General features: G+C 35.9%; 1 protein-coding gene across 2 annotated transcripts in view; it reads left to right on the top strand.

Moving 5' to 3' along the window:
* KIF2A (kinesin family member 2A) overlaps positions 1–25,325 on the top strand; it is a 63,397-nt gene that overhangs the window by 9,690 nt on the left and 28,382 nt on the right. For both annotated transcript variants that reach the window (XM_046671249.1, XM_046671248.1), the window contains exons 2-3: positions 24,649–24,743; positions 25,127–25,246. In XM_046671249.1, coding sequence (XP_046527205.1) covers positions 24,649–24,743; positions 25,127–25,246 — 215 coding nt within the window. The remainder of the gene's footprint in view (positions 1–24,648; positions 24,744–25,126; positions 25,247–25,325) is intronic.

Genomic DNA, 25,325 nt, shown 5'->3' with positions numbered 1-25,325 from the left:
TTAGGCCCTCCTTGCTCACAAAACTTTCAAAGTTTAGACAGGTACAAAAGCCATCATGTGAAAGAATGCTTCTTATTAGAGGAGCAGCTATATTGTCAGGAAAATATAACAGATTGTAGCAATTAAGTAGGAGTCTGCTGGCATAATTGATGAATTTGGGGGCCTGTCTAGATTCAGTGATCTTTGTTTTTGTAGAACTGTTGTTGGAAATTGTTTTGGGATAATATATGGGATGCATTTTTTATTTTTTCCAATTTTACCTAATACTGAGAGTGGACTACAACATGGCCCTAATTATCTATGTATTTCCGTTGTAGGCTCTTTGGGGTGTTGTTTTATTAAGAGTGATACATTGCTTTTAACCTTACGTGCTTTTTTTGGGTTTCATTAAGAGCCATTCCTTAGCTAAATTAAAAGTAGATAAAGACTTGTTTTCCTCCAACCCCTCATAACTTTCCTTAATCTTTACAGGTGCTGCTTTCTCTCTCTGTTCTCTAAAAGTTGGTGTTCTTCAGGGCTTGGGCCTAACCCTGGAATACTTCTCACACTGTATTCTCTCTCTGGGTGAACTAAATGCTTCTCTTTACCCTAGGCTAGCTGCAGATGTGTAGTGTTTGTATTTCTGACGGGTTACTGATTATCTGCACTTGGATGTCTCAAATTCAGCATGTTCAAAATTGAACCCATCACCCACTCCCCAAATCTACTTCTTCAGTATGTTTCATCACTTCCCTTCACCCTATTGCCCAAATCAGAAACCTGGATGTCTTCCTTGACGACTTCTTCTCTCTTAACTTCTATCCCATCATCACGTTCTCTTAGTTTAACTGCTCAAGTACCTCTTCAATCCATATACTTTTTCCATCCCCACACTGTAACTTTGGTCAGGCTAGCATTATATCTTGCCTGTACTGTTACAACAAATTCCTACTAGGTCTCTCCACCTTTGGTTGATTATTCTTTCAGAGTAATCTTTCCAACATATGAATTTGAGCCCTTGATCACCTGCTTAAAACTTTTTGATCTCTCCCTCTGCCTCTGTTGCCCTTTGGATAAACCTCAATTCTGACGTAGCTTACTCTAGTCCCTGACCCATCTGACCTCCCTCTCTGGTCTCATTTCTTGCTGTTTACTTGAGGTCCTCTAGACACCCTGAACTCTTCTTAGAACACTCCACTTCTACCTAACCTAGCTAGTGCTGTTGCTCTTTTTTGTCCCTGTTAAACATTCCATCCTTCCATGATTCCTAGACTAGGATGGATCCCCTGCTTTATGTTACTTGAGTCCCTTCTATTTTCTCTGTCAAATCACCAAAAGGATTATACTATCTGTTTAATTATCTCTAGTCAGACCCAAGTGCCCTTGTATCTGCAGTGCCTTGCAGAGGGCACCTATATCCTTAGTAAATTATCTATTTGCTGAACCAATAATGAAGTGAACTTCCAGCTGTGCTGTTCTTTCACTACTCTTGTCTATTTGAATTTTGACATTCTGAAAAAAATTGGTTTGTGTTCATTCTCTGGGCATCAAGAGTATGACATGACAAGGTATGTGTCATTGCCTTTTTTTTTTTTTTCTGAGGAAGATTAGCCCTGGGCTAACATCTGCCACCAATCCTCCTCTTTTTGCGGAGGAAGACTGGCTCTGAGCTAACATCCATGCCCATCTTCCTCTATTTGATATGTGGGATGCCTGCCACAGCATGGCTTAACAAGCGCTGCGTAAGTCCACACCTGGGATCCGAATGGGTGAACCCAAGGCTGCTGAAGCAGAACATGCGAACTTAACTGCTGTGCCACCAGGCTGGCCCGTGTCATTACTTTTAATGTACACTTTTAACTTTCTTTTTACATTTAATTACCTGTTTTGAATAGCACTATAGTTCCATGGTTAATAATTAAGTTCCAAAAGGGTATATATTGAGACGTCTCTATCCTACCTGTGCTGGCCCCAGCCACCTGGTTCTTCTTCCAAGAAACTGATATTACCAGGTTCTTTTTATATTTCCGCAGAGGTATTTGTTTTGCGTTTTCAAGCAAGTGTGTGTTTGTGTATCTATATATATATAGATGTGTAAATATGTACATTTTCCCTACAGATGGTATATTATACACGCTGGTGCTTCTTAATTTTGTTTTCGCTTAATACAAATATCTTGGAGAACCTTTGAATATATAAATAATCTTCTTATTCTTTCTCATAGCTGCATTTTACTAGTGATTAAATTACCACAATTTAGATTGTGCCCAGTCTGTAGCTACTACATAGCCAATACTGTATTGAATAATCTTGAACTTTTGTCATTTTTTACATACATGACTGTATCTGTAGGATAAAGTCCTAGAAGTAGAATTGCTGGGTCAGAGAATTGTATATTTTTAATTTTGATAGATCTTGCCAATTTACTTCCATAGAGAGTATGTGAGTTTACCTTCCTATCTGCGAAAGTGCCTGTTTCCTCATTCCCTTGTACATACAGTATACAACATACACTTTGGAGATTTGCCAGCTTGGGTTATGGAGTTCATACTGTGCCTGTAGTGTTTTTTTTCTGAAGTTAAATGGCCCGTAAAAGATGTTTAATTTATCAAGTGTTAATGAGGTCCAGACATATAATGAAAAACATCTAAGTTCTAGTTCTGTGACAGCCAATATAGAAAAACAAGATGTCATGCGTTATGTCTAATTATGAGAAGAATATGATTTTTTTTAATTCAAAGCATTTGAAAAATAAAATTTTTAACCTAATAAACTTGTACAGCCTTACTAAATAATTTATTGGGATTTTTTAAACTCTGAACACCGTTAAATAAATTATGCTAATGAATTACTTCTCTATTTCTATCAGTTTGTAGTTGGTTAACTCACTTAAGTAGATTGCCTTGTTATTGAGTCCAGAATCAATGAACTTAATCTCTTAAAGCCAGTTACTTCTCTGTTCTTTAACTGTTCTATGAGTATTTCCTTAATTCCAGGAAATTACTCAAAACACCAGCCCTTGATTGGAAGGGTGATTGGGTGAGTATGTGTATTGTTTGTGTGTTCATTCAAGCAATATGTATTGAGTACTTTAGGTGCCATGCTAGCTATTGAGGATACAGCAATGGGGAAAAAAACAGACCAAAAATTTGTGTCTACATGGAGCTTTTATTTTTATAGAGGAAGTGGAAGGTGCACAGCCACCCAGTGATTTGTTCTTTGATTAACGGAGAGAAATCAAATCAGCATATTTGTAGTTGAAGGAGAGAAGCTGAAGGGATGAGAAGAGACTGAAAATAAAGAACAAGGAAAGATTATCAGAATATCAAGGTTTTGGAGGATGTGCAACAGATGATCCTTCACATGACCTTTCAAGGCTTTGTATGATCAAGCTCTTAGCTTTCCGGTCTCATCTCCCACACTTACCCACTTGCTCCCAGTGTTTGGCCTCGCTGGCCCTCTTTTAGTGACTCTCCGACCTCAGAGCTTTTGCACATATTGTTCCCTTCACCTAAAACTTTCTTTTTACCCCCTCTGCCTGACTAAATTTTTGCTTTTAGTTCTCAGCTCAAATATTATTTTTATACTTGTTCAGAGGGGCCTTTCCTGACTCTCAAATCACAATTTGATCTCCTATTCTCTCTCAGTACACTTTACATTTCCTTAATAAACTTTGTCATACTTTGTAAGTATGCATTTATTTTTATGATTTTTTTTTGAAGCCATAGACCATGTCTCTTTGGTTCTCTACTATAAACCTAACATCCAGTATGATGCTTGCACATAGCAGGCATTCACTGAATATTGACTGAATGAATTATGAACTTAATACCAGCGATGAATAGATTACCCGTGTCTTCACATCCTCAACAATTTATGTTTTTGAAAATCTTTTCGGGGGTAGGGAGTGGGAGGAGGGATACATAGGCAGAGCACAGAGGATTTTTAGGAAAGTGAAAATACTCTGTATGATACTATAATGGTGGATATGGATACTGTAGTGTCATTATACATAGAGAATGTACAACACCTAGTGAATCATAATGGGCTTTGGGTAATTATAACATGTCTGTGTAGGTTCATCAGTTTTAACAAATGTAGTATCCTGGTGGGAGATGCTGATAATGAGAGAGGCTATGCGTGTGTGGGGGCATGAGATATATGGAAAATCTTTGTACATTCTGCTCAGTTTTGCTGTTTACATAAGGCTAAAACTGCTCTAAAAAAGTAGTCTTCAAAACAAAACAATGCTATGTCCTCGGAATATACTCAAGAGAAATGAAAACATCTGTCCATATGACAGCATGTACATAAATGTTAATAGCATTATTTGTAATAGCCAAAAGGTGGAAACAGCCCACATATCCATCAGCGGATAAATAAACAAATGTGATTTATTTGTATAATGGAATATTACAACATGGACAAACCTGGAAAACATTATGGTTAGTGAAAGTAGCCAGGCACAAAAGACCACATTATATGATTCTCTTTATGTGAAATGTCAATAATAGGCAAATTTATAGGGACAGAAAGTAGATTAGTGATTGCTTATAATGGGGTGGGGGTCGCTGGTTTTGGCGGAATGGAGGAGCAATAGCTGAAGGACATGGAATGTCTTTTTGAGGTGATTAAAATGTTATAAAATTGACTGGTGATGGTTGCAAATATCTGTGAGTATACTAAAAACCATTAAATTGTATACTTTAAATGGATGAATTTTATGTGATGTGAATTTTGTTGTTAGTGCCATTGAGTCGATTCTTACTCTGAGTGACCCTGTGTACAGCAGAGTGAAACCCTTCCCATTATTTTGCACCATCCTCTCACTTTCCAGTGGTTTATCAGACAATGCTCTGCTGCTATTCATAGAGTTTTCATGGCCGGTTTTTTCAAAAGTCGTCCTTCTTCCTAGTCTGTCTTAATCCAGAAACTCTGCTGAAACCTGTCCACCATAGGTGACCCTGAAATACTAGTAGCATAGCTTTCAGCATCACAGCAACACGCAGCAGCCACAGTATGACATCTGATACTTGGGTGGTGTGGTGTGATTCCCTAATCATGAAATGAACCTGGGGCCTCGGCAGCGAGAGCACAGAATCTTAACCACTGGACCACCAGGGTTGGTGTTAGGTGAATTACTCTCTCAGGAAAGTTGTTTTTTAAAAATCTTTTCATAGGCAAAAATAGTGAATGTTATTTAAATTTACATTATTACTAGTAAAGGTGGAAATTTTTTCATAATTTTTTGTCAATTTTGGTACTTTTTCTGTATCTCCTAGTTTTTGAAATTGTTTCCTTGGACTTGGTTGTACCCTGTTATATGAGTTCTCTTCCTACTTCTTGAACTATTCTTCTTGATCTCCTAAGTTCTTGCTGTTTGTCTCCCTCTTAAATGTTGGTGTTTCCCAGAGTTCTGTCATTGGTCCTCTTCTATTTCCCTAGTTACTGTGACCTGCTTCTTTTCTTTTTTATTATTTGAGGTATAATTCAAATATCATAAAATTCACCCTCTTTAGGCAACAAAAGCAAAAATAAACGACACTACATCAAACTAAAAAGCACAGTGAAGGAAACCATCAGCAAAATGAAAAGGCAACCTACTGAATGGGAGAAAATAGTCAAAAATTATATGTGTGATAGCGGTTAGTACCCAAAATGTATAAAGAACTCAATAGCAAAAAACCTCACAATTCTATTAAAAAATGGGCAGAGGTTCTGAATAGACATTTTCCAAAGAAGACATACAGATGGCCAACAGGTGCATGAAAAAGTGCTGAACATCACTAATCATGAGGGAAATGCACGTCAAAACCACAATGAGGTAGCACCTCACACCTGTTAGAATGGCTGTTATCAGGAAGACAAGAAAGAGAGAGTGTTGGCAAGGATGTGGAGAAAAGGGAACCCTTGTACTCTGTTGATGGGAATGTAAATTGGTGCAACCGCTATGGAAAACAGTATGGAGGTTCCTCAAAAAATATAGAACTACTGTATGATCCAGTAATTCCACTTCTGGGTATTTATCTGAAGGAAACAAAATCCTATCTTGGGAAGATATCTGCCCCCTGTGTTCATTGCAGCTTTATTTACAGTACCCACAACATAGAAACAACCTAAGTGTCCGTCAGTGGATGAGTGGATAAAGAAAATGTGGTGTGAATATACAGTGGAATATTATTCAGCCATAAAAAGAAGGAAATCTTGCCATTTGCGACAACATAGATGGCCCTTGAGGGTGTTATGCTAAGTGAAATAAGTCAGACAGAGAAAGACAAATACCATATGATCTCACTTATATATGGAGTCTAAAAAACAAAACAAAAACCATACTCAAAGAGAACATATTGGTGGTTGCTGGAGGCAGGAAGTGGGAGATGGATGAAATGGGTGAAGGGGATCAAAAGGTACAAACTTCCAAATGTAAAATAAATAAGTAATAGCTTACAATGTACAGCATGGTGACTATAGTTAATAATGCTGTATTGTATATTTGAAAGTTGCTAAGAGAACAAATCTTGAAAATTCTCATCACAGGAAAAAAGATATATAGCTGTGTGTGGTGATGGATGTTAACTAGATTTATTGTGGTGAACATTTCACAATATATACAAATACTGAATCATTTTGCTGTACACCTGAAACTAATGTTACATGTTGGTTATATCTCAATAAAGAAAAAGAAGGAAAAACTAAAATTCCAGATGGGAAAAACATTTCACCCATTTAAAGTGTATAATTCACTGATTTTAAGTATATTCACAAAGTTGTGCAACCATTATCAATATCTAATTTCAGAACATTTTCATTGCCCCCAAAAGAGACCCATACACAGATAAGCAGTCACTCTACATCCCACCTCACTCTAGCTCCTGTTGATCCACTAATCAACTTTCTATCTTTATGGATTTGCCTGTTCTGGATGTTACGGATAAGTGGAACCATATTACATGACCTTTAATGTCTAACTTCTTTACCTAGCATAATTCACACTCAGAGTGTATCCATGTTGTAGCATATTTCAGTAGTTTATTCTTTTCTGTGCCTGAATAATACTCCATTTATCAATTGATGGAAATAAGGCCTTGGGGTATATTGATATCCTAGTCTTAAGGTCAGCTATCTTTGTTACCAGGGTTGAAGGGTGGAAGGGGGTTGTTCATTGTGTGTAGGTGAGCATATATGGTATAATGTATCTGGGATTGAGAGAAACCATAGTAAGCACAGCACAAAGCCAGGCGTAGAGATATATGGGAAGTAGAGTTGAAACTTGAACTGTGGTAAGGATGATTTGTTTTAGTTTTTTTATGATCATATCCCTAATGTAATTTTAAAACACATCAATAGTATGTGGTCTAATTTACTAAAAACCCTCCTAGCTGTATTAAAATATCTGGGGGAAAAAGAAAAATAGATGCATTAGAAGGGATTTTTTTTAAAGCAGGATGTAAAAATCTGTAAAGTTGTATCTCCATACATACTGAAGTAAATGTGGATGAATTGATATGATATCTAGTATTTGCTTCAAAATAATCCACTCATGGTAGTGGGAGGATTGGCAACAGGATTAGCTATGTGTTAAAAATTGAAACTAAATGAAGGATATTTGGCATTTATAGTATAGATGTTTGCAATTTTTTGTAATAAAAATTTTTTTAAATAAAAACTTTCTTAAAATGCTCCTTCAGATCTAATCTTTCTCTTGGATTTCAGATTTGCTTTCTAGATATTTTCACGTGGATTTCCTGCCAGTATTTCAAATTAAATTAATAAAAAATGGAATCCATTGCCTTTATCTCTGGATTTCTGTATGTCCTGTATTTCTTATCTTCGTTAATGGAAACATCCTTACTTGGTTACCCAAGATAAGATCAGACATTGCCAACTTCCCTAATTCTTTGAAGCTTTTTGCTCCTGAGTCACTGTTATTCCCTCCTAATTGCAACATTCATGTATAGATGATCCTTCTAGTGCCCTGACCTCTCAGTTCTTTGAACTTCTTGCCTTCCTTCTTTTCAGTGATCTTGCCCTTGGCCTTAGCTCACTATACTCTGACGTCTCCATGCAGTATCTCCATAATCTCTGTTTCAAGCATCCCAGTTTTCAGTCACATTCTGTCTTTCCAGCATATTCCCTCTAGTGTCCTGACTCCTCTAATCTTTTGACCCCACCAGGATATATAATCCTGCTACTTTTTATTGTTCCTTCCTCCCCTCGTGTCCTCACTTGCTTTCTTATAAGCACTCCCTTGTATGTGTAACTTCAATTACCTTGCCCCTCTCTTGACTGGCAAAACCGCAGATCACTCCCTTATATATATTTTAAACATCCTTGCCCTTTCTTCATTGTCTGAAATTGACTGGAGGGGGAAAAATCATAGTTATTGCTGACTGATCACAATTTAATTTCATGGCTACTTTCCTTGAATAAGAAGTCATATCTCTCTAGCCCATTCACTGTTTCCTAGCTGACTTTTTTTTTAAGATTTTATTTTTCCTTTTTCTCCCCAAAGCCCCCTGGTACATAGTTGTATATATTTTTGGTTATGGGTCCTTCTAGTTGTGGCATGTGGGACGCTGCCTCAGCCTGGCTTGATGAGCAGTGCCATGTCTACACCCAGGATCCAAACCGGCAAAACCCTGTGGCACCGAAGTGGAGCGCCTGAACCTAACCACTCAGCCACAGGGCCAGCCCCTTCTAGCTGACTTGTGTCATACAATTGTTAGTGTTTATTTTTTCACCCACACTAAGCCGATGACCTTGCTTACCATTTCACCACTGAGAAATATGAGCAATCAGAAAAGAACTTCTGCAAGGCTACCACATCTACGCGAGTACCAGTATCTGCGCCTGTAACTCTGCCTTCCTTGCTTTGCCATGGATAAACTCCATTCCTATTTATGGCCAAATTCTTCCACTTGTGCACTGGATTCTGTCCCCTTTGTCCTGTCCAAAGGTACCACTCCATCAGTTCTCTTTGTCCTGCATCATCAACATTTTCTTCACTGAATCACTTCTGTCAAAATCTTGGAATGCTGTTATTTCTCTCATCTAAAAAAAAACCCCTCTTGATTGCACTTTCACTTTTTGGCATTGCTCTCATTTTATTTGGTCTTTTAGCATTTGACACAGTTGATCAACACTCTTCCTTGAAATAACTTCTTCACTTGGCTTCCAGGACTCTAATCTCCTAATTTTTCTTCTTTTTCTCTGGCAGTTTTTTGATCTCCTTTGCTGATATCTCATCATCTCCCTGACCTCTTCACATTGAAGGCCAGGAATTCTACCTTCATTCTCTTGGATCACATCCACTTTCATTGCCTTGAATACTATTTATATCAGTGTTTTTCAAACCTTTTTTCACTATTGTCACACTCCAAAGAGCTGTTTTGGACTTTTTTTCCTAATCACATCCTCCCGTGGAATTTTAATATCACATATACTGTGTATTTGTTTATGTGCTTTGGCCCTTTGGAGAGCTGCAGACTATTGTACTGTCTAAGATCTCCCCTTCCAAAGAGCCAGTTTTTGCTCCCTGTTGAGGATGCATGATCTGTATATGCTGACAATTGTCAAGCTTTTATCTTCAACCTGGACCATCCTCAGTCTGTCAGACATATACTATATGTATGGAGATACTAGTATGTCTGCTAGAGGTCTAATAGAGACCTCAAACTTAGTACGTACAAAACCAAGCTCATAATCTGTCTTTAACCTGTTTCTCCACAGTGAGATTCTGTGGGCTCTACTTTTCTTTGTGTACCTTTTGCTTTAACAGTGCTGAATTTGCTTTTCCATATTCTACCCTAGTGGTAAAAGGGCTTAAAGGAGTGATCATCTATTCTCTTAATCCAAATTGGTCAGGTATTGAAAGTAGAAATTTCCCTGGCTCAGAGCCACTACCATCATAGGCTCCCATAGGTAGAATGGAGCAGAAATTGTGATGGCAAATTCCTGGGGGAAGTAGTGCCGTTGCAATCAGGGATTGAGATTTTGGCACAGAGCAAAGAATGTGCCTTACTCATCTTTGTATTGCTACTGCCTGGTTATGGCCTTTACCATTTGGGAGAGGATGTATTAGTCTGCTTGGGCTGCTATAGCAAAATACCATAGTCTGGGTGGCTTAAACAGTAGACATTATTTCTTACAGTTCTGGAGGCTGGGAAGTCCAACTAAGATCAAAGTTCTAGCTGATCGGGTTCCTGGTAAGAGCGCTTTTTCTGTTTTGCAGACAGCCATTTTCTCACTCTGTCCTCACAGGGTGGAAAGGGAACATCTCCCTCTTTCCCTTATAAAGCCACAAATCCCGTCGTGAGGGCCCTACCGTCATGACCTCATCTAATGCTAACTACCTACCAAAGGCCCCATCTCTAAAGACCATCACGTTGGGATTTAGGATGTCAACATATGAATTTAGGGGGGACACACAATTCAGTCTATAGCAAAGGAGTTATGAGTAAATGTTCTGAGCCCGAACTCTTGTTCAAGACCACAGCAACACAATAATGTATGAAGGAACACATTTTTGTATAGTGGTTAAGAATGACTAGTTTAAAATTAAACTAATTCATCTCCAGTGCTGACTGATTTAACACTGTACTAGTATGACCAAAGGCTCAGCATTTTCAATTAAGATTTCCTCTATGTAGCAGTTTTATTTTTAAAGTGTAGCTATCATTATTATTTAGCTTGGATAGACATTTCCCGTATTTTTCCTTTTCTGGCGACAAAATACATTTTTGGAATATGTGTTTTTGAAAATCATTTATGTGTTTATAACATGCTTTAAAGTTTCCAGGGAAGCTCTTCTGTCCCATTATCCTGGAAGACAGGAAAGGTAGACATAGCTTTTCAATACTGGGGTTTTTTTTTTCTTATTAGTGTTGGTACATGCTGCTGTTTCTATAGACAGTAGCAAGTTTCTCTTCTAAGTGTTATATGGTAAGATTCATCTCCTAGGAGAATGTTCAGATTGCCTAGCTTCTTTATCAGTGAGTGGTCTTTTTTTTTGAAAGATCATGATGTTATCAGTCGGTTTGGTGTCCTCATTAGCATGTCTGCAACTTTTACTAAATACTTACTGCACTCAGTCACCTGAATTCAGGCCTTAAATTCCCTAATGAAAGTTAGGAGGTTTGCTGAAAATAGTTGCAATGGCTGAACATTTTACAATGTTTTTGGCAGCTTCCTGAGTTATGTTTAAATTTTGTTAATAAGTATATATACAAGTGTACATTGCCTGGGTTACTGCTGTTGAAATGCTTCAGAAACATTCCAAAAGATCGTTATGTCCTGTTAGGATGTATTTAAGCATAAGAGAAGATGATATCTACATGTAGCTATGAAAAGTTCACGAAATAGCACAGCTGTATTGGTATGGAATTCCCTTTTGAGTAAGTAAGAATTTAAACTAGAGAGCAGTTAGCATTGCTCAATATATGCAGCAGAATATCTTTGCTCAATATATATCCAGCAGAACATCTGTGAAGGCCAGTTCTTCCTCAAAATTTTGGATTAGTGCTCACTTCAACAGCACATAACTAAAAAACTTTGGACTATCAGCAACATGGTATTTTAACAATATGCCACTTGTGAAAATATGGTATTCTAGATAGCAGATCTTTTATTCTTTAACAAATGAATAAAGACATATTTCAGATATTCTGTCACCTTAGGGGAATGTAGATAGGAAGAACAGTCTTTTAATTACAATGTGTTGAAATTTATTTAGTTAAACTTTAGTTAATAAGCTTTATGAATTTTTTAATGCTTTTTTGGTATCACTGTTTCAGCTAGAATCCTAATCATATAACTTATCATGATTTTAGAAAATCAGTTTTTATGTTCTCTTTACTAGTGGTTTTGGACAGTTTTTTAATCCTCCCTTCTCCCAACCCTAAATATGCAGAATAATATCAGGAAACTACAGTGATTTAGTACTTTTTAATGGTATCATGGCCCCTTTATGATGTTTTTTCTTATTACTTTGTGCAAATTCATGTTGGAAATTTTCTAAAAAGCTGCACAATAGGCGCTTCTAAATGATCATTCTACCCAAATTGTTAGTGTGCAGTGTGTTTCAGTCATCCCAAAAAAACCCCAACAATATCTGAAGTTTCCCAACACCCCAGAGAGAATGAGCAGTATTAAATTTTCACATCTCTTTTCAAAACAATGGACAGATGAGGTAAGAATTTGAAAATCTGTATTTTTTTTTTACGATGTGAATGGAGTTTGTCCCATTTTTAACTTGTATTTTCTTCATGAAAATTCTTAGCTATCCCAATTCCTATTTTTCTCTTCTAGTGTCAGAATTCCAGCTTTGTGTTTAAAGTCTAAAAAGGGAAATGATGGAACTTTTTTATTTAGTTATAAACAGTAACATCTTAAATGTGATAAACCAAAACAAAAAGGTCTCTATGTTTGGCAGAGTCACATTCCCCAGGGATTTACTAAACAGCAACAGCACTGTTACCAGTGTCAGCTGAGGCATTATTTGTGTCCTTCTCTAATGGCTCCTTGTTCCATCACAGCTATTGGAGAAGGTGTGATGCTTACATAGTCCTCATTAAGGATTCTTTTCATCACTGCTTAGATTAGCTAACAAAACCTAGATATCAGAGTTTGGGAGTTTGACTTAGGTGGGATCTGCTGTAATGATCTCCAGTAAATCGCCAGATTCTTTTCTGTCCTCATTTACTGATCATTACCATCTAGGAACAGATTGACATTTACTGTTGGAGAGAATATCAGTACTAAATTATAAACTGCTTTGAGGTAGTTGGCAAGACAAGAAATAATGTGTGAATATTACTGTGTAGTTAATGTTTTTCATTTTCTAAATAATGCTTTTAGTAGTGTCCTTTGATTGTCATGTTTAGTCTTTCTATTTTAGAGCAGCATTTTGGCAATCTCCATTTTCCCAACTTTTTATTTTTGGATCATTTTCATGTTCCTGAAGGAACATCTTTTTAATAAGTCAAAGAAAGGAATTGTAACTTTTAAAAGACAACATTAAACAAACCTCCTTAGACAACAAAAGCTAATTAAGATAACATGTTTTGCTATGACTCTACTTGGAAAGATGCACTCAAATTTTTATTTTTTTATTTTTTTATTTTTTAATATTAATTATTTTTTTATTGAGTTATTGATAGGTTACAATCTTGTGAAATTTCAATTGTACATTAATGTTTGTCAGTCATGTTGTAGGTGCACCACTTCACCCTTTGTGCCCACCCCCCACCCCACCTTTCCCCTGGTATCCACTAAACTGTTCTTGGTCCGTAGTTTTAAATTCCTCATATGAGTGGAGTCATACACAGATTATCTGTCTCTTGCTGGCTTATTTCACTTAACATAATTCTCTCAAGGTCCATCCATGTTATTGCAAATGGAATGATTTTGTTCTGTTTTGCAGCTGAGTAGTATTCCATTGTATATATGTACCACATCTTCTTTATCCATTCGTCTGTTGATGGGCACTTAGGTTGCTTCCACGTCTTGGCTATTGTAAATAGGATGCACTCAAATTTTTGAATTTTCATTCTACACTAGCACTTGGTTCTTATAATGCAATATACAATTGATTTATTTTGCCGGAATCAATGTTTTATACAAAATTTAAGAAAAAATAAGGAACCTATTTAAGAGATTGTAATCAACCGCATGATATGAAGTCGAAAAAGTTTTGAGGTCAGTGTGTTTTAATTTATCAGGATTCTCTTCTGGTAGGAACTGACTTAGAATAAAGTGCTTCTTTCAGATATCTGTTTACCAACTACTTTGAGTAAGCATATGTATTTTACTCACCCTCTGGAAGCATTATTCTGCCAAGCACTTGTTTTTTTTTGCTTTTTGAGGAAGATTAGCCCTGAGCTAACGTCCTCCACCAATTCTCTTTATGCTCAGGAAGATTGGCTCTGAGCTAACATCCATGCCCATCTTCCTCTACTTTATATGTGGGACGCCTGCCACAGCATGGCTTGATAAGCGGTGCGTGAGTCTGAACCTGGGATTCTGACTGGTGAACCCCAGGCCACCAAAGCTGAACATGGGAACTTAACCACTATGCCACCAGGCTGGCACCCCAAGCATTTGTTTTGAATGTGTGATTTTATAATTCAGGTTAGTATTTGCTTCTTTGTTCTTCTGAGAATGGATATTTATGCTTGCTTTTCCTCTTAGTCCCTGCTTTTGCAAAAGTACAGGAGTAGAAAACTACATGTTCTTACCATTTTTTCAAGTCAGTGAAAAAAGAACCTTTCAAATTATGCATTGGTATTCTGATTGAAAATTAACGAGGTTACTAGAGGTTTTATCAAGAATAAATACACTAGAGACTATATATTTTAATTTATTAGCATATATAAGCTAAACTTTTGTATTAATTTTCATTACATGGCTATATACATGTGAATGACCAATGACCACTAGTTTTTTCAAAGTTTGTGTAAAAATTTTTTAAATAATATTTTTAGCTAGTGATATTTACAAAGCATTAATTTTTGCTATATTTTTAAGTTAATCAAACTTTAAACAAAAACAGTAGATTGTAACAACTTCATAGGGCTTGGAAATTGGCATTATAAACAATCTTATAATTCAAGTTTTATTTTTACTAATCATTTTAGTTGTCTTATTCTTACATGGTTTGGTTTATTTTATTTTGGTAAGGAAGACTGGCCCTGAGCTAACGTCTGTTGCCAGTCTTCCTTTTGCATGAGGAAGATTGTTGCTGAGCTAACATCTGTGCCAATCTTCCTCTATTTTATATGCGGGATGTCGCCACAGCATGGCTTGATGACCAGTAGGTAGGTCCATGCCGGGGATCCTAACCCGTGAACCCTAGGTCGCCAAAGTGGAGCACACGAATTTAACTGCTACACCACCACACCAGCCTTCAAGGTCTTACTCTTTTAGAAGTACGAAAAGAAAATTTCATCAAAACAGCTCAAGAGGAACTGATAAAAGTAATGTCTACTTTTTGGGGAGACTTGTCACATGTAGGCTCATGTACACCTCAACTCTATGATTAGGGTAATTAGAAATAGAAAGAAAACATAGAATTTATAATCTTAGGTATGTCAGAAACAGCTGCAACCTTTTTAAAAATAGTGTGAATCTGAAAAGAATTGATTGTTACCTTTTCATATTTTTCCAAATATTCTACCACTCTCTCTTTTTAATAAAATACATATTTTTGTTAGCATTTTAAATATTCAGATTTTTAAGTGCTTGTAATGATGTTTTATTAGTATTCTTGGCTGTTTTATTTTGGCTCTTATCTTCTGCATTTGCAACCAAATTATACTTTCATGTGCTAGACAAGGTTTATGCCAGCCTAATTAGTTGCTGGCATTTCTTAGCCTCACAGCTGCTGTGGATTCAGCTGTGGAACTAGGAAACATGTAATAGGATCCTGTTTTCAAAGACCAAAAGGCAATTGTCAACATGTAGAACTTGTTTTTGACAACTCAATAAATATATGAGATTTTATGGCAAGTTAACTAGAACTAATAGCAATCTTAAGCAACAATCTTAATTTTAAAGATTAGAAGGTCCTGAAATATAGAATCCATGTGTTTGTTATTTTTGTTCATTGGGGCAAAAATGGCTTGAATTCAGGTGTTTGTTCTTCTGTTCAGTCATTTGTGGTTTTTTTCTTTTTAAAAAATCACTTGTCTTAATATTTACTAACAGATATTAAACAGTTGAGATCTGAACTATTTTCCCTCTGATTTCACCATAACAAAAAGTTGAGACTTAAATGATATAAAGATATTTCTTGAAATGAACCGAACATAAAATGGCTTTGAAAGAAAGATTATGATTTCAAATATTTTGTATATTTATATTATTTGATATAGCAGGTAATATTTTTATAAATTATCCCGACATCTAAATTTGGGGTGAAATTTACATTTCTCTTAGGTTGAACCATATGAAATTGCCGTGTTTTGGGTTAAAAATGGTCAAATATAAACTGATTTTTTCCTTCTTAGAATTACTGTGGTTTTCATATGATTTAATTATATTTAAAAGTCTAAAGGTCTCAATAACAGAAACCTATGAGCTTCCTGATTTTAAACAATACACAGTCACCTTCCACCTAAAGTCAGTGATCTGTTTCTAAAAATCAGATATTGTGTGTGAAAATGCTCATTCCCTTTATTTAAATGGGAAAAAATTGCAGTGTTATCAACCCAAACCCCAACTATTTTCAAAAATGTAACTGTAATACTATTATGTTTAACAAACAATAAATAAGGGCAACAAATCAGTTTTATATGTAGTAAAATCTTTTCTTCCGTCATAATTGCTTTTTGCCTATCCCCAGGAGTTTCTTTGAACATTTTCTTAAATACTTTGGGACTCATTCAACACTAGGCAAAACGAAGACTAAATAGATAGAAGGTGTGGAAATACCTTCAGGGCAACCACACAGTGTCAGAAAATGGCTCACACGGAGTATGATGCAGACATCATCCTGTGCCTATATTTTGTTATCACTTGCTACTTGGCATGCTTTTGTATGTTCTGACCGTCTATCAATTATATTTGGAGTGTAACTTGGAATTTTTCTTGGACGCTCTTGTTTAAATGCAAATTGAGTTTTGGCATATACAAATATAAATCTTTTCACATATAAACATTGGCCAAAATATCTTGCATTAAGAAAGAAGTTTTGTGAAGTTTGGGTGTTAAAAACCAAGAGGTGTTCGACTGGGAAAATAATTGCTGAGATGTTCAGCAGGATTTGCCCGTACTTCTCCAAATTCTTTGCAAGTATTTTTTTACTTCACTCTCAAGAGATGACATTCTCTATACCATAATTTATCTTTACAAGTAGGTTGGAATAAAGCTGAAAACTTTTAAATAGGTCTTTAGATTTTTAACTTTCAAAAAATCATAATCTTGAAACTAACGGTTATAATTAATTTATATAATGTTGGTTTTATATAATGTGAACTTACAGTTTTCAAATCTGACTCCCATTTTCTGTAAATATGATGTGTGATTTAAAGATGGATTGGGACTTCTGGTCAAAATAGTACAATAAAGTTCACATATTGGCATCCTTCTGCCCCAGATACATAAGAGAAAATCAAAAAGGCGTAGGTGAGCTCCAGAATAAGATATCACCATGGAGCACAAATGGATCAGAAATACTAAGGGATGGGTGAGGCTGAGCAGGCAAGGATGGCAAAAGTTTGACTGCTATCGGATGATGGGAGGATTAAAAAAACAGAGAGGCGCAGTGGTTAAGTTTGCGTGCTATGCTTTGGTGGCCCAGGGTCCACCGGCCTGGATCCTACGCGCAGACCTACACACCACTTATCAAGCTGTGCTTCCCGCATACAAAATAGAGGAAGATGGGCACAGATGTTCACTCAGGGCCAGTCTTCCTCAGCCAAAAAAACCCACAGAAAACAAAAAATAAAAAACAGAGTCAAGTTCATTGTTTGAAGACAGTGACTTGTGTCACTCTTCTTTAAAGATGTTGATAAAAAATTGCTCCTGATTTGCTCCCTGGAGCTAGGTTTATAGAAAATTTTCCTCCAAGGTAGGCAGTCCAGTGCAATTAAGGTAGAAATACAGGGGTGATACTCAACCACTGTTCACTGGGGAAGTCATACCAATTATTTGTGACGTTATCTGTTCTGGTTGGTCAGGTGTCTTACCTTTAGAAATAATTAACGGGCTACCTAGAGTCAAAGAATCATAAAGAAAATTAGAAAATAGTTTGAACTGAACAGTAACAAAAATACTACATATAAAAATTATTAAGATGCTGCTAAAGCAGTTCTTGGAGAGAAATGTGTAGCTTTAATTGTATATGAGGAAAAAAGAAAGGGTAAAGATGAACGAGCTAAACATCCATCTTAAGAATTTAAGAAAAAATAACCCAACAAAATATGTCCAAAGTAGGTTGAAATAATGAAATAATGATAAGACCAATAATTAAGTATTTAATAACACATAATAAAAGGACTCAACAAAACCAACAGTTGTTCTTGGAAAAGATGAATAAAATTGACAAATCTCAGGTGAGATTTATCAAGACAAAAGGTTGAAAAATTAGGAATGAAGAAGTATCATTACAGATGCCGCAGGCTTTCAACATAATTATGAATAACTTTATTGCCAAAATGTGAAAACTTATATAAATCTAGAAAAATATAATTACCAAAACTGTCAAGAATAGAAAACTACGGTAATCCTATAATTATTAAGGAAATTGAATCTTCTCACAAATAAAACCTTAAGCCACAATGGTTTTAACCAGTGCCTACCACACACTCAAGGGTCAAATAATTCTAATTTTACGCTAACTATTCCTGAATAAGGTTGGTATGAGAAAGGAATACTGCCCTGTATTACTCTTGATCATAATGTAAAAATCCAAAACAGCATATTCAATGCAATTCCAATCAGAATTCTAATAGGTGGGTCTATTTTATTGTTTATTTAATTTTTGGAACTTGGCAAGCTGATTCTAAAATTTATACAGACATGCAGAAGGCTAAAAAGATCAAAGAAACTTAAAGAACAATAAGGCAGGAGGCTTATTTCACCGGATGGCAAGACTTATTGCAAAGCTGTAACAATAATTAAGACAGTGTAATTTGGGTTCAGGCATAAAGACATAGACACATGCATGTATGCTTGAAATTTCACAGGTAGTATTGCAGATAAGTAGGAGAAGGAAGGGCTTTTCAGGAAATGGCACTAGAACAAATTGTTTTCCATGGGGGGGAAAAACGGAAGTTGTATTACCATCCACAAAGATCAAAACGACAGTAGATCACTGTCCTGAATATAAAAGGCTTTGTAAAACTTTAGGAAGAAAATGTAAGAAACTCTGTTAATGACCTGGGTCTCAGGAAGAATTTTATGACATAGAAAATCGTAATTGAGAAATACGTATTTGCCTACATTAAAATTAAGAACTTAAATTCGTCAAAAGACACGATAAAGAAAGTGAAGAGATAAACCACAACTTTGGAGAAAATATTTGCAGCACACTTAACAGAAGATTAATACCAAGAACACAGAGAGAATTTCTGTAGAGAAGTAATAAGAAAAAGACAAATACACAAAAGGCCTGATGGACTAACAAACACGAAAATAGGCACAGCCTCATTAAGTCAGAGAAATTAGAACCACAAATGATACAGTAAATGTGACAAATATGAAGTATTGTTGTGGATGTGAAGTAATTGCTAGTGGGATTACAAATCATTGTAGGTATAGCCACTATAGGAAACGTAGCACTTACTAGAAAAGTTATATATGTGCATACATTGTATTTCTTCTTTTATTATATATCCCAGAGAAATTCTTGCATATTTGTATTAGTACATTTGTATAAGAATGCCTACAGCACCATTGTTCCTAACAGCAAACACATAAAAACAAATGTCTATCAACAGCAGAATAGATAAATTTTGGCATATTCATGTGTAGTGAAGATGAGTGAACTACAGTTATATATAACAACATGAATCTTGGAAAAGTGGTTGTGCAAAAGAAACGAGTCTTAAAGTAGTGTCAGTCCATTTATATACAGTTTAAAAATAGGCAAACTGTTTAGATTTTTTAGTGTTACGTTTATAAGTGACAAAACTATAAAGAAAAGCCACAGTATGATTATCTCAAATATCATGATAGTGGTTACTTCTGGTGGAGGGAAAAGAGAGAAAGGGAGATTCACTTAGGGAGGGGGACATAAGGGGTTTCAAAGGTATTGTTTCTTAACCTGGCTGGTGGTGGATGCATAGGTGTTTGCTCTATTTTTTAAATGTAGAAGTATATATAATATAATTCACAAAAGAGTAAATGAAGAATCAGAGAGTCAAAGGGTGATGAGTTAGTGAGGAATGGAGCACAGGAATTTTCTCAAACCAGAGAAATGGGATGGTATTTGGAGGGCCATGTAGGCATATTGACTCAGGTTCTGGGGGAAGAAATTTCCAACCCTGATTTGTCTTTGAGCTGTAGTTCTATATCTGTAGTTGTCTTATTAACGCTCGTTGCATGATCTCTCTTAACAACTGAGACTTAGGATAAAGTATTTTATTGTTCTGCCATTAGTGCCATCATTTCCCAGTCATCCAGGCTCAAAACTTGCCTATTATACCTATTTGTTATCACTATCATAATGATCTTTTCCTTTGAAAAATTTCATATATATCAAAAAATCATATATTTTTATTACTTAACACCTTTGTTAGCAGGTGCTTATTATTTGACTTTGGAAAAAATGAAATTGTAGATTTTTATTACAGTTAAAAATGAGGTATTTGAGTATCTCAATTGAACTATATATAAATTCTTAAAAAAAAAAACCCTTTAAAGGCATAATGGGAAAAGTCAGGCTTAAAAAAATTTTTTTAGAAACATCTGGGAAAAATGATAAAAACCCCATGCTGCACCGGTACTGCAGATATTTCTAATTATCTGATCCACCCACAAAAAGCCACCCTTAAGACTTCATTCATTCAACTCCATCTTTCTATTCATTTCTTGTTACTGGAATTTCATATTCATTTCTTCTCATTGGGTGAGTAAACTGGACCATGGTAGAGATAAGCCAACATTTTCTCAGTCTTGCCCTACTAAACTTCTAGAGCTTAGTCATAACTGGCAGGTCAGCTGTTTTTGACTCTGATAACTTGTGGCTTAAGGCTTTCTGGGTGTCTGCATTGGTAATTGAAGTTGTGGAGGTACCAATGTTGAGAAGACTGCTGATACTGGGTGTTATCTCCTTGAATTTCTTTAGCCTCTTCATTGCTGTGTCTCTAGGAGGTCTTTGGAGATTAAGGTCCCTGTGAAATTATGATCTATAAGTACTAATACAGATTTTGTCCTACTGGTCTGCCTTTTCTCACACACCTAGTTATCAGTACACTATGTCATTCCTCCCTTCTCAGGAAGGTGGGAATACTGTGGAAGATGCCTAACAGGAGGATTCTTGGTGTAGGTCTTGTCTTTTGAAACATGTACAGGCTTTTCCTCATTCTCATTTTTGGGGTAATTCTGTAGGTAATTGCATGGAGACCCCATCTGTACTTTTTTCTTCAACAACCTCAACCACAGCCTCTCTGTTTCCTGCTGGAAGTTTTTATGGTAGTCTGGTGTTCAAATACATCTTCTTTGGTGTAATTTCCTATTGATGAAGTCTTATCAATGTCTTATGTTAAACTGCTTCACTTTTCCCAAAACCTTTGTTGCAGTAATCTTGTCCTCACCAGCGGGAATTACTGTTGTGAGGCTCCCAGGGGTGGTGGGGTGGTGGGGAGAGTGGCTGCTGGGTCTCAGCCTCACTACTCATGTTGTGGAGATGCTGATAAATGTGAGGCTTAATGCAAGCACTGGTATCTCCTCCTAGATTGTGATGGTGACCAGCAGAGCAGCTCATGGCTCTCTGGGGTCCACTCTCCACTTCCACGACCAATTAAACTCAATCTCTCTCTTTTTCATATCCTGTGGCAACCATGTAGATGCACTGCTTGGATCTCCCTTTAAGAAAAAACTTCTCCTTCAGCTCCAGGGAGTGCATTTAGCTGACAGCCTCTAGCTCTTAATACCTTCAGACTCCTTAGCTTTTGAGCTGAGGCCTTGCGTTTCCTGGGAAACATCCAGCTGGTGACTGAAGATGGGGTGGGTACTAGGGTATTTCCATTTTGGCCAGTGTGGGCCTTCTCTAATGGGCAGTCTTTGCTCTGCAGCTCGCTGCTGGCTTGGCCAAGGCTTTGTCAGATCTGCATCAAGGTCTGAGGCTTGCTCTGCGCAATCCTGCTTTATATACCTTTTCCTTCACAGCATTCAGATCTGCATCATGGTCTGAAAACTTTCCATGCTCCATCCTGTTTCCTCCTTTTATCTTTCACAATGAACCTCTCGTCCTCTTGTCTTAACATCTGCTTCCTAGAGGATCCAACTGACATATACCACTTCTGCTGGTTAGTTACCTAATTTCTGTCCAAATCAAATTGTGTGAGGGTTATCTCATTTCCCTTTTTTAAGCCTCTCCTTTGAATCTTGCCAGTATTTTCCAGCTCATCATTTCCCTCCAGCCCCCAACACCTGCTTCTTCTCTAATGTCCACTTACCTCAGTAAATGGCACCACTATTTACTCAGTTGCTTTTACATTGTCTTCACATTTAAGTCCTTGAACCATCTAGAACTTTTTGGGGGCCAGGGGGAGTATTGTATGAGATAGGAATCAGTCAGTAAATGGAGAACTACCATAGTCAGGGATGAATGAGGTCACAGAGATAATGAGGGGTCAGGTCATGTAGGGTCTTGCTATGTAGGTCACTCAAAGGCTGTTGGAAGGACTTTGGCTTTTACTCTGTGTAAGATGGGTAGCTGTTGGAAGGTTTTGAGCAAAGGAGTAATATAATCTGACGTAGTTTGTACCAGGAATATTCAGGCTGTTCTGTGGAGAGTAGACAGAAAGGAAGATAGAGTAAAAGCAGGGAGACTAGTTGGGAGAGAATTGCAATAATCCAAGATTAAGGCATTTGTGGCTTGCCAAGGGGATTGCAGTGTAATTGGTAAGAAATGACTCATTATCTGGGGGATAAGACTCAGGCATCATCATTTTGTTTTGTAAAAGCTCCCTAGGAGTTTTTGGTGCACGGTGAGAGTTGTGCTATGCTACAGTTTATAAATTTTTACAGAGGAGTTTGGAATTTAAGCCACATAGGCTTCTGCTTCATCAGCTTAATTTAAGGGAGCAGAGAAGTGTAGTGGTAATAGCAAGTGCTTTTGCATCTGACCAAGGTTCAAATCCATGCTGCTCATTAGCTGTCTAACTTTGAGCTTCAGTTTCCTCATTTTAAAAATGGAGATATCTACTTCATAGGTATATTTGTTATGTGAAATGAACCAATATGGAGTAAATGAGCCAGTCTCTGACATATACATGCTTAGAAATTATTAGCTGAAGGAAAGAACTGGCCTTGAGATTGGTAAAAGTTTTTAAATTAGTAATTCTCACTGTTGATTAGGGTGTGGAGGAATAGGTTGCATTGTTGGTGGGAATGTAAATGGAGGGCAATTTTGGATTATTTAGCAAAATTTCAGTTTCCTTGACCCATTAATTCTGCTTCTAGAAATTTTATTTATGAAAATGTTCACACCTATGTACAGATACTCAGTGCAACCTCTTTTAATGGCAAACTATTGGAGATAATTGAAATTACTCTTAGTAAAGAAATAGTTAAATTGTGATATGTTCCTTTTATGGAATGCTATGCAGTTGTTAAAATGAATATGTTGGTCTATAATGCTGTCATGGAAAGATTGCCACTATATATTTTAGTTTTAAAAAAAGCACAAGTATATCACTTGAGAGTACTTATATCTTCAATATTTGAATTTTTAACAAGATTATATTCATTTATTACTTCTTCAGATTTTTATATGAGCCCATATAGAAAAGAGAGTGATTGATAGTCATGTATAAACAATAATACTTATAAAAATAATGAGTATCGGTATTTTCTTTAAATATATTGTATGCCTCGTTATTACAGTAACATTGTTTTATATACTATATATCTGGGTTTTTTTTAGATATTTAAGAGCTGTAACTTTTTTAGATATTTAAAGAGCTAGGGTAAATTATAGATGCCCTAAGGATTTCATTTAAGAAATACATAGGAAAATTCCATATGTTCATCATTTTACTAGGTAATATTGAAATGCAGATATATGACAAATACTTTCTCTCCTCACTTGACTAATAATGGGTGGGTGAAGTAAGTTAAAATGATAAAACATGAAATAAAAAAATATATAAATAGACACACATGCATACAAACGCATACATACATATATAAAACTTACTGATCTGCTTCTGGGAATTTGTCCCAAAGAAATACTCTGACAGGTACGTAATGACAAATGTGCAGCAGTATTTGTTGCAATGTTTATAATAGTAAGAAAACTTCATATAACTTAAGTCACCATCAATAGGTATTAAATAAGTTGTGATAAACATAGTGGAATATTATGTAATAATTAAAAATTATATTTATTAAGTATTAATAGGTAAGATTCACAATATTTTAAGAGAGGGAAAACAAGTCTAATATATTATATAGTATAATGTCCTCTCTCTGTAGGTGGTAAGTACTGGAGTTGTCAGATGAAGCAAGGAGTAGAATGGGTTTGGATAGGCAACGTACAGAAAGAGAATGTTTTAGATTAGCATTTCTCAACATTTTTGGACTCATTCCTTTTCTCAATTTTAAAGTAATATTATCAATTTGTACAGTATATGATAGTGATTTTTATATCAATATAGTATTAAAAATTGCTTTATAAATATTCTGTGTTCTACAGAGTCATTGTTGGCTCATAGTAAGGAAACTTTCTAATAATTAGAACTCTTTAAGAGTATAAAATTTCAGGCATTCCATGCCAGTGTGTAACCATTTATTGTGTATACTGAAAATAAACTTTCAGTCTAATTCAGTTTCTTGAGTTCCTGGTCTTGACAAGTAGCAGATTGATTTATGGTTCCATGAACAAAGCTCATTCTCTAATCCTGAGAGTCTGTGGAAATCCTTTGTAAGAAAAGTAGTATCATAGTCTTTTGAAAGTTTTAGGAATACTATAATTTTAAAAATGTGTGTTTTATTCCCATTTAGGCCGAATACATCAAGCAATGGTAACATCTTTAAATGAAGATAATGAAAGTGTAACTGTTGAATGGATAGAGAATGGAGACACGAAAGGCAAAGAGGTGTGATCACTGGGTTAAGTTTTATTTCTAGTCCTACAATCAAGATTCTGAATATAAGACAAAACAAAAGTATTTAATTTTTATATAGTGCATGTATTCTTTATCATTCCTTGAAAAACTCAAATCATTGAATAATTTCATCAAGAAAAGGTAGATTCTTCCTGCATATCTTATGAAATTGGACATATAATCAAGACCAGAAAATGTTATCTTAAGAGATTTTTTAAAATATACATGGGTTATAATTCTAGACAATTTAGTTTTCAAGGCAATACCATTCATTAGGCTGGAATCATTTAACATTATCTCTCTGTAAATTTATTTGAAAAATAAAAGGTTAATTGTCAAAATACACTCTCAAATATATGTGTTTTTTAAAACAGATCGACCTGGAGAGCATCTTTTCACTTAACCCTGACCTTGTACCTGATGAGGAAATTGAGCCCAGTCCAGAAACACCTCCACCTCCAACATCCTCAGCCAAAGTAAACAAAATTGTAAAGGTTAGTGCTGAAAATTCAGAGCAGACTCTGTGTGTGTGTGTGTGTGTGTGTGTGTGTGTGTGTGTGTGTGTGTGTGTGT

Source organism: Equus quagga, chromosome 9 (assembly GCF_021613505.1).
Source record: "Equus quagga isolate Etosha38 chromosome 9, UCLA_HA_Equagga_1.0, whole genome shotgun sequence".
Taxonomy (NCBI): Eukaryota; Metazoa; Chordata; class Mammalia; order Perissodactyla; family Equidae; genus Equus; species Equus quagga.
The sequence above is the reverse complement of the archived record's forward strand: the minus strand, read 5'-3'. Positions and strand labels throughout refer to the sequence as shown.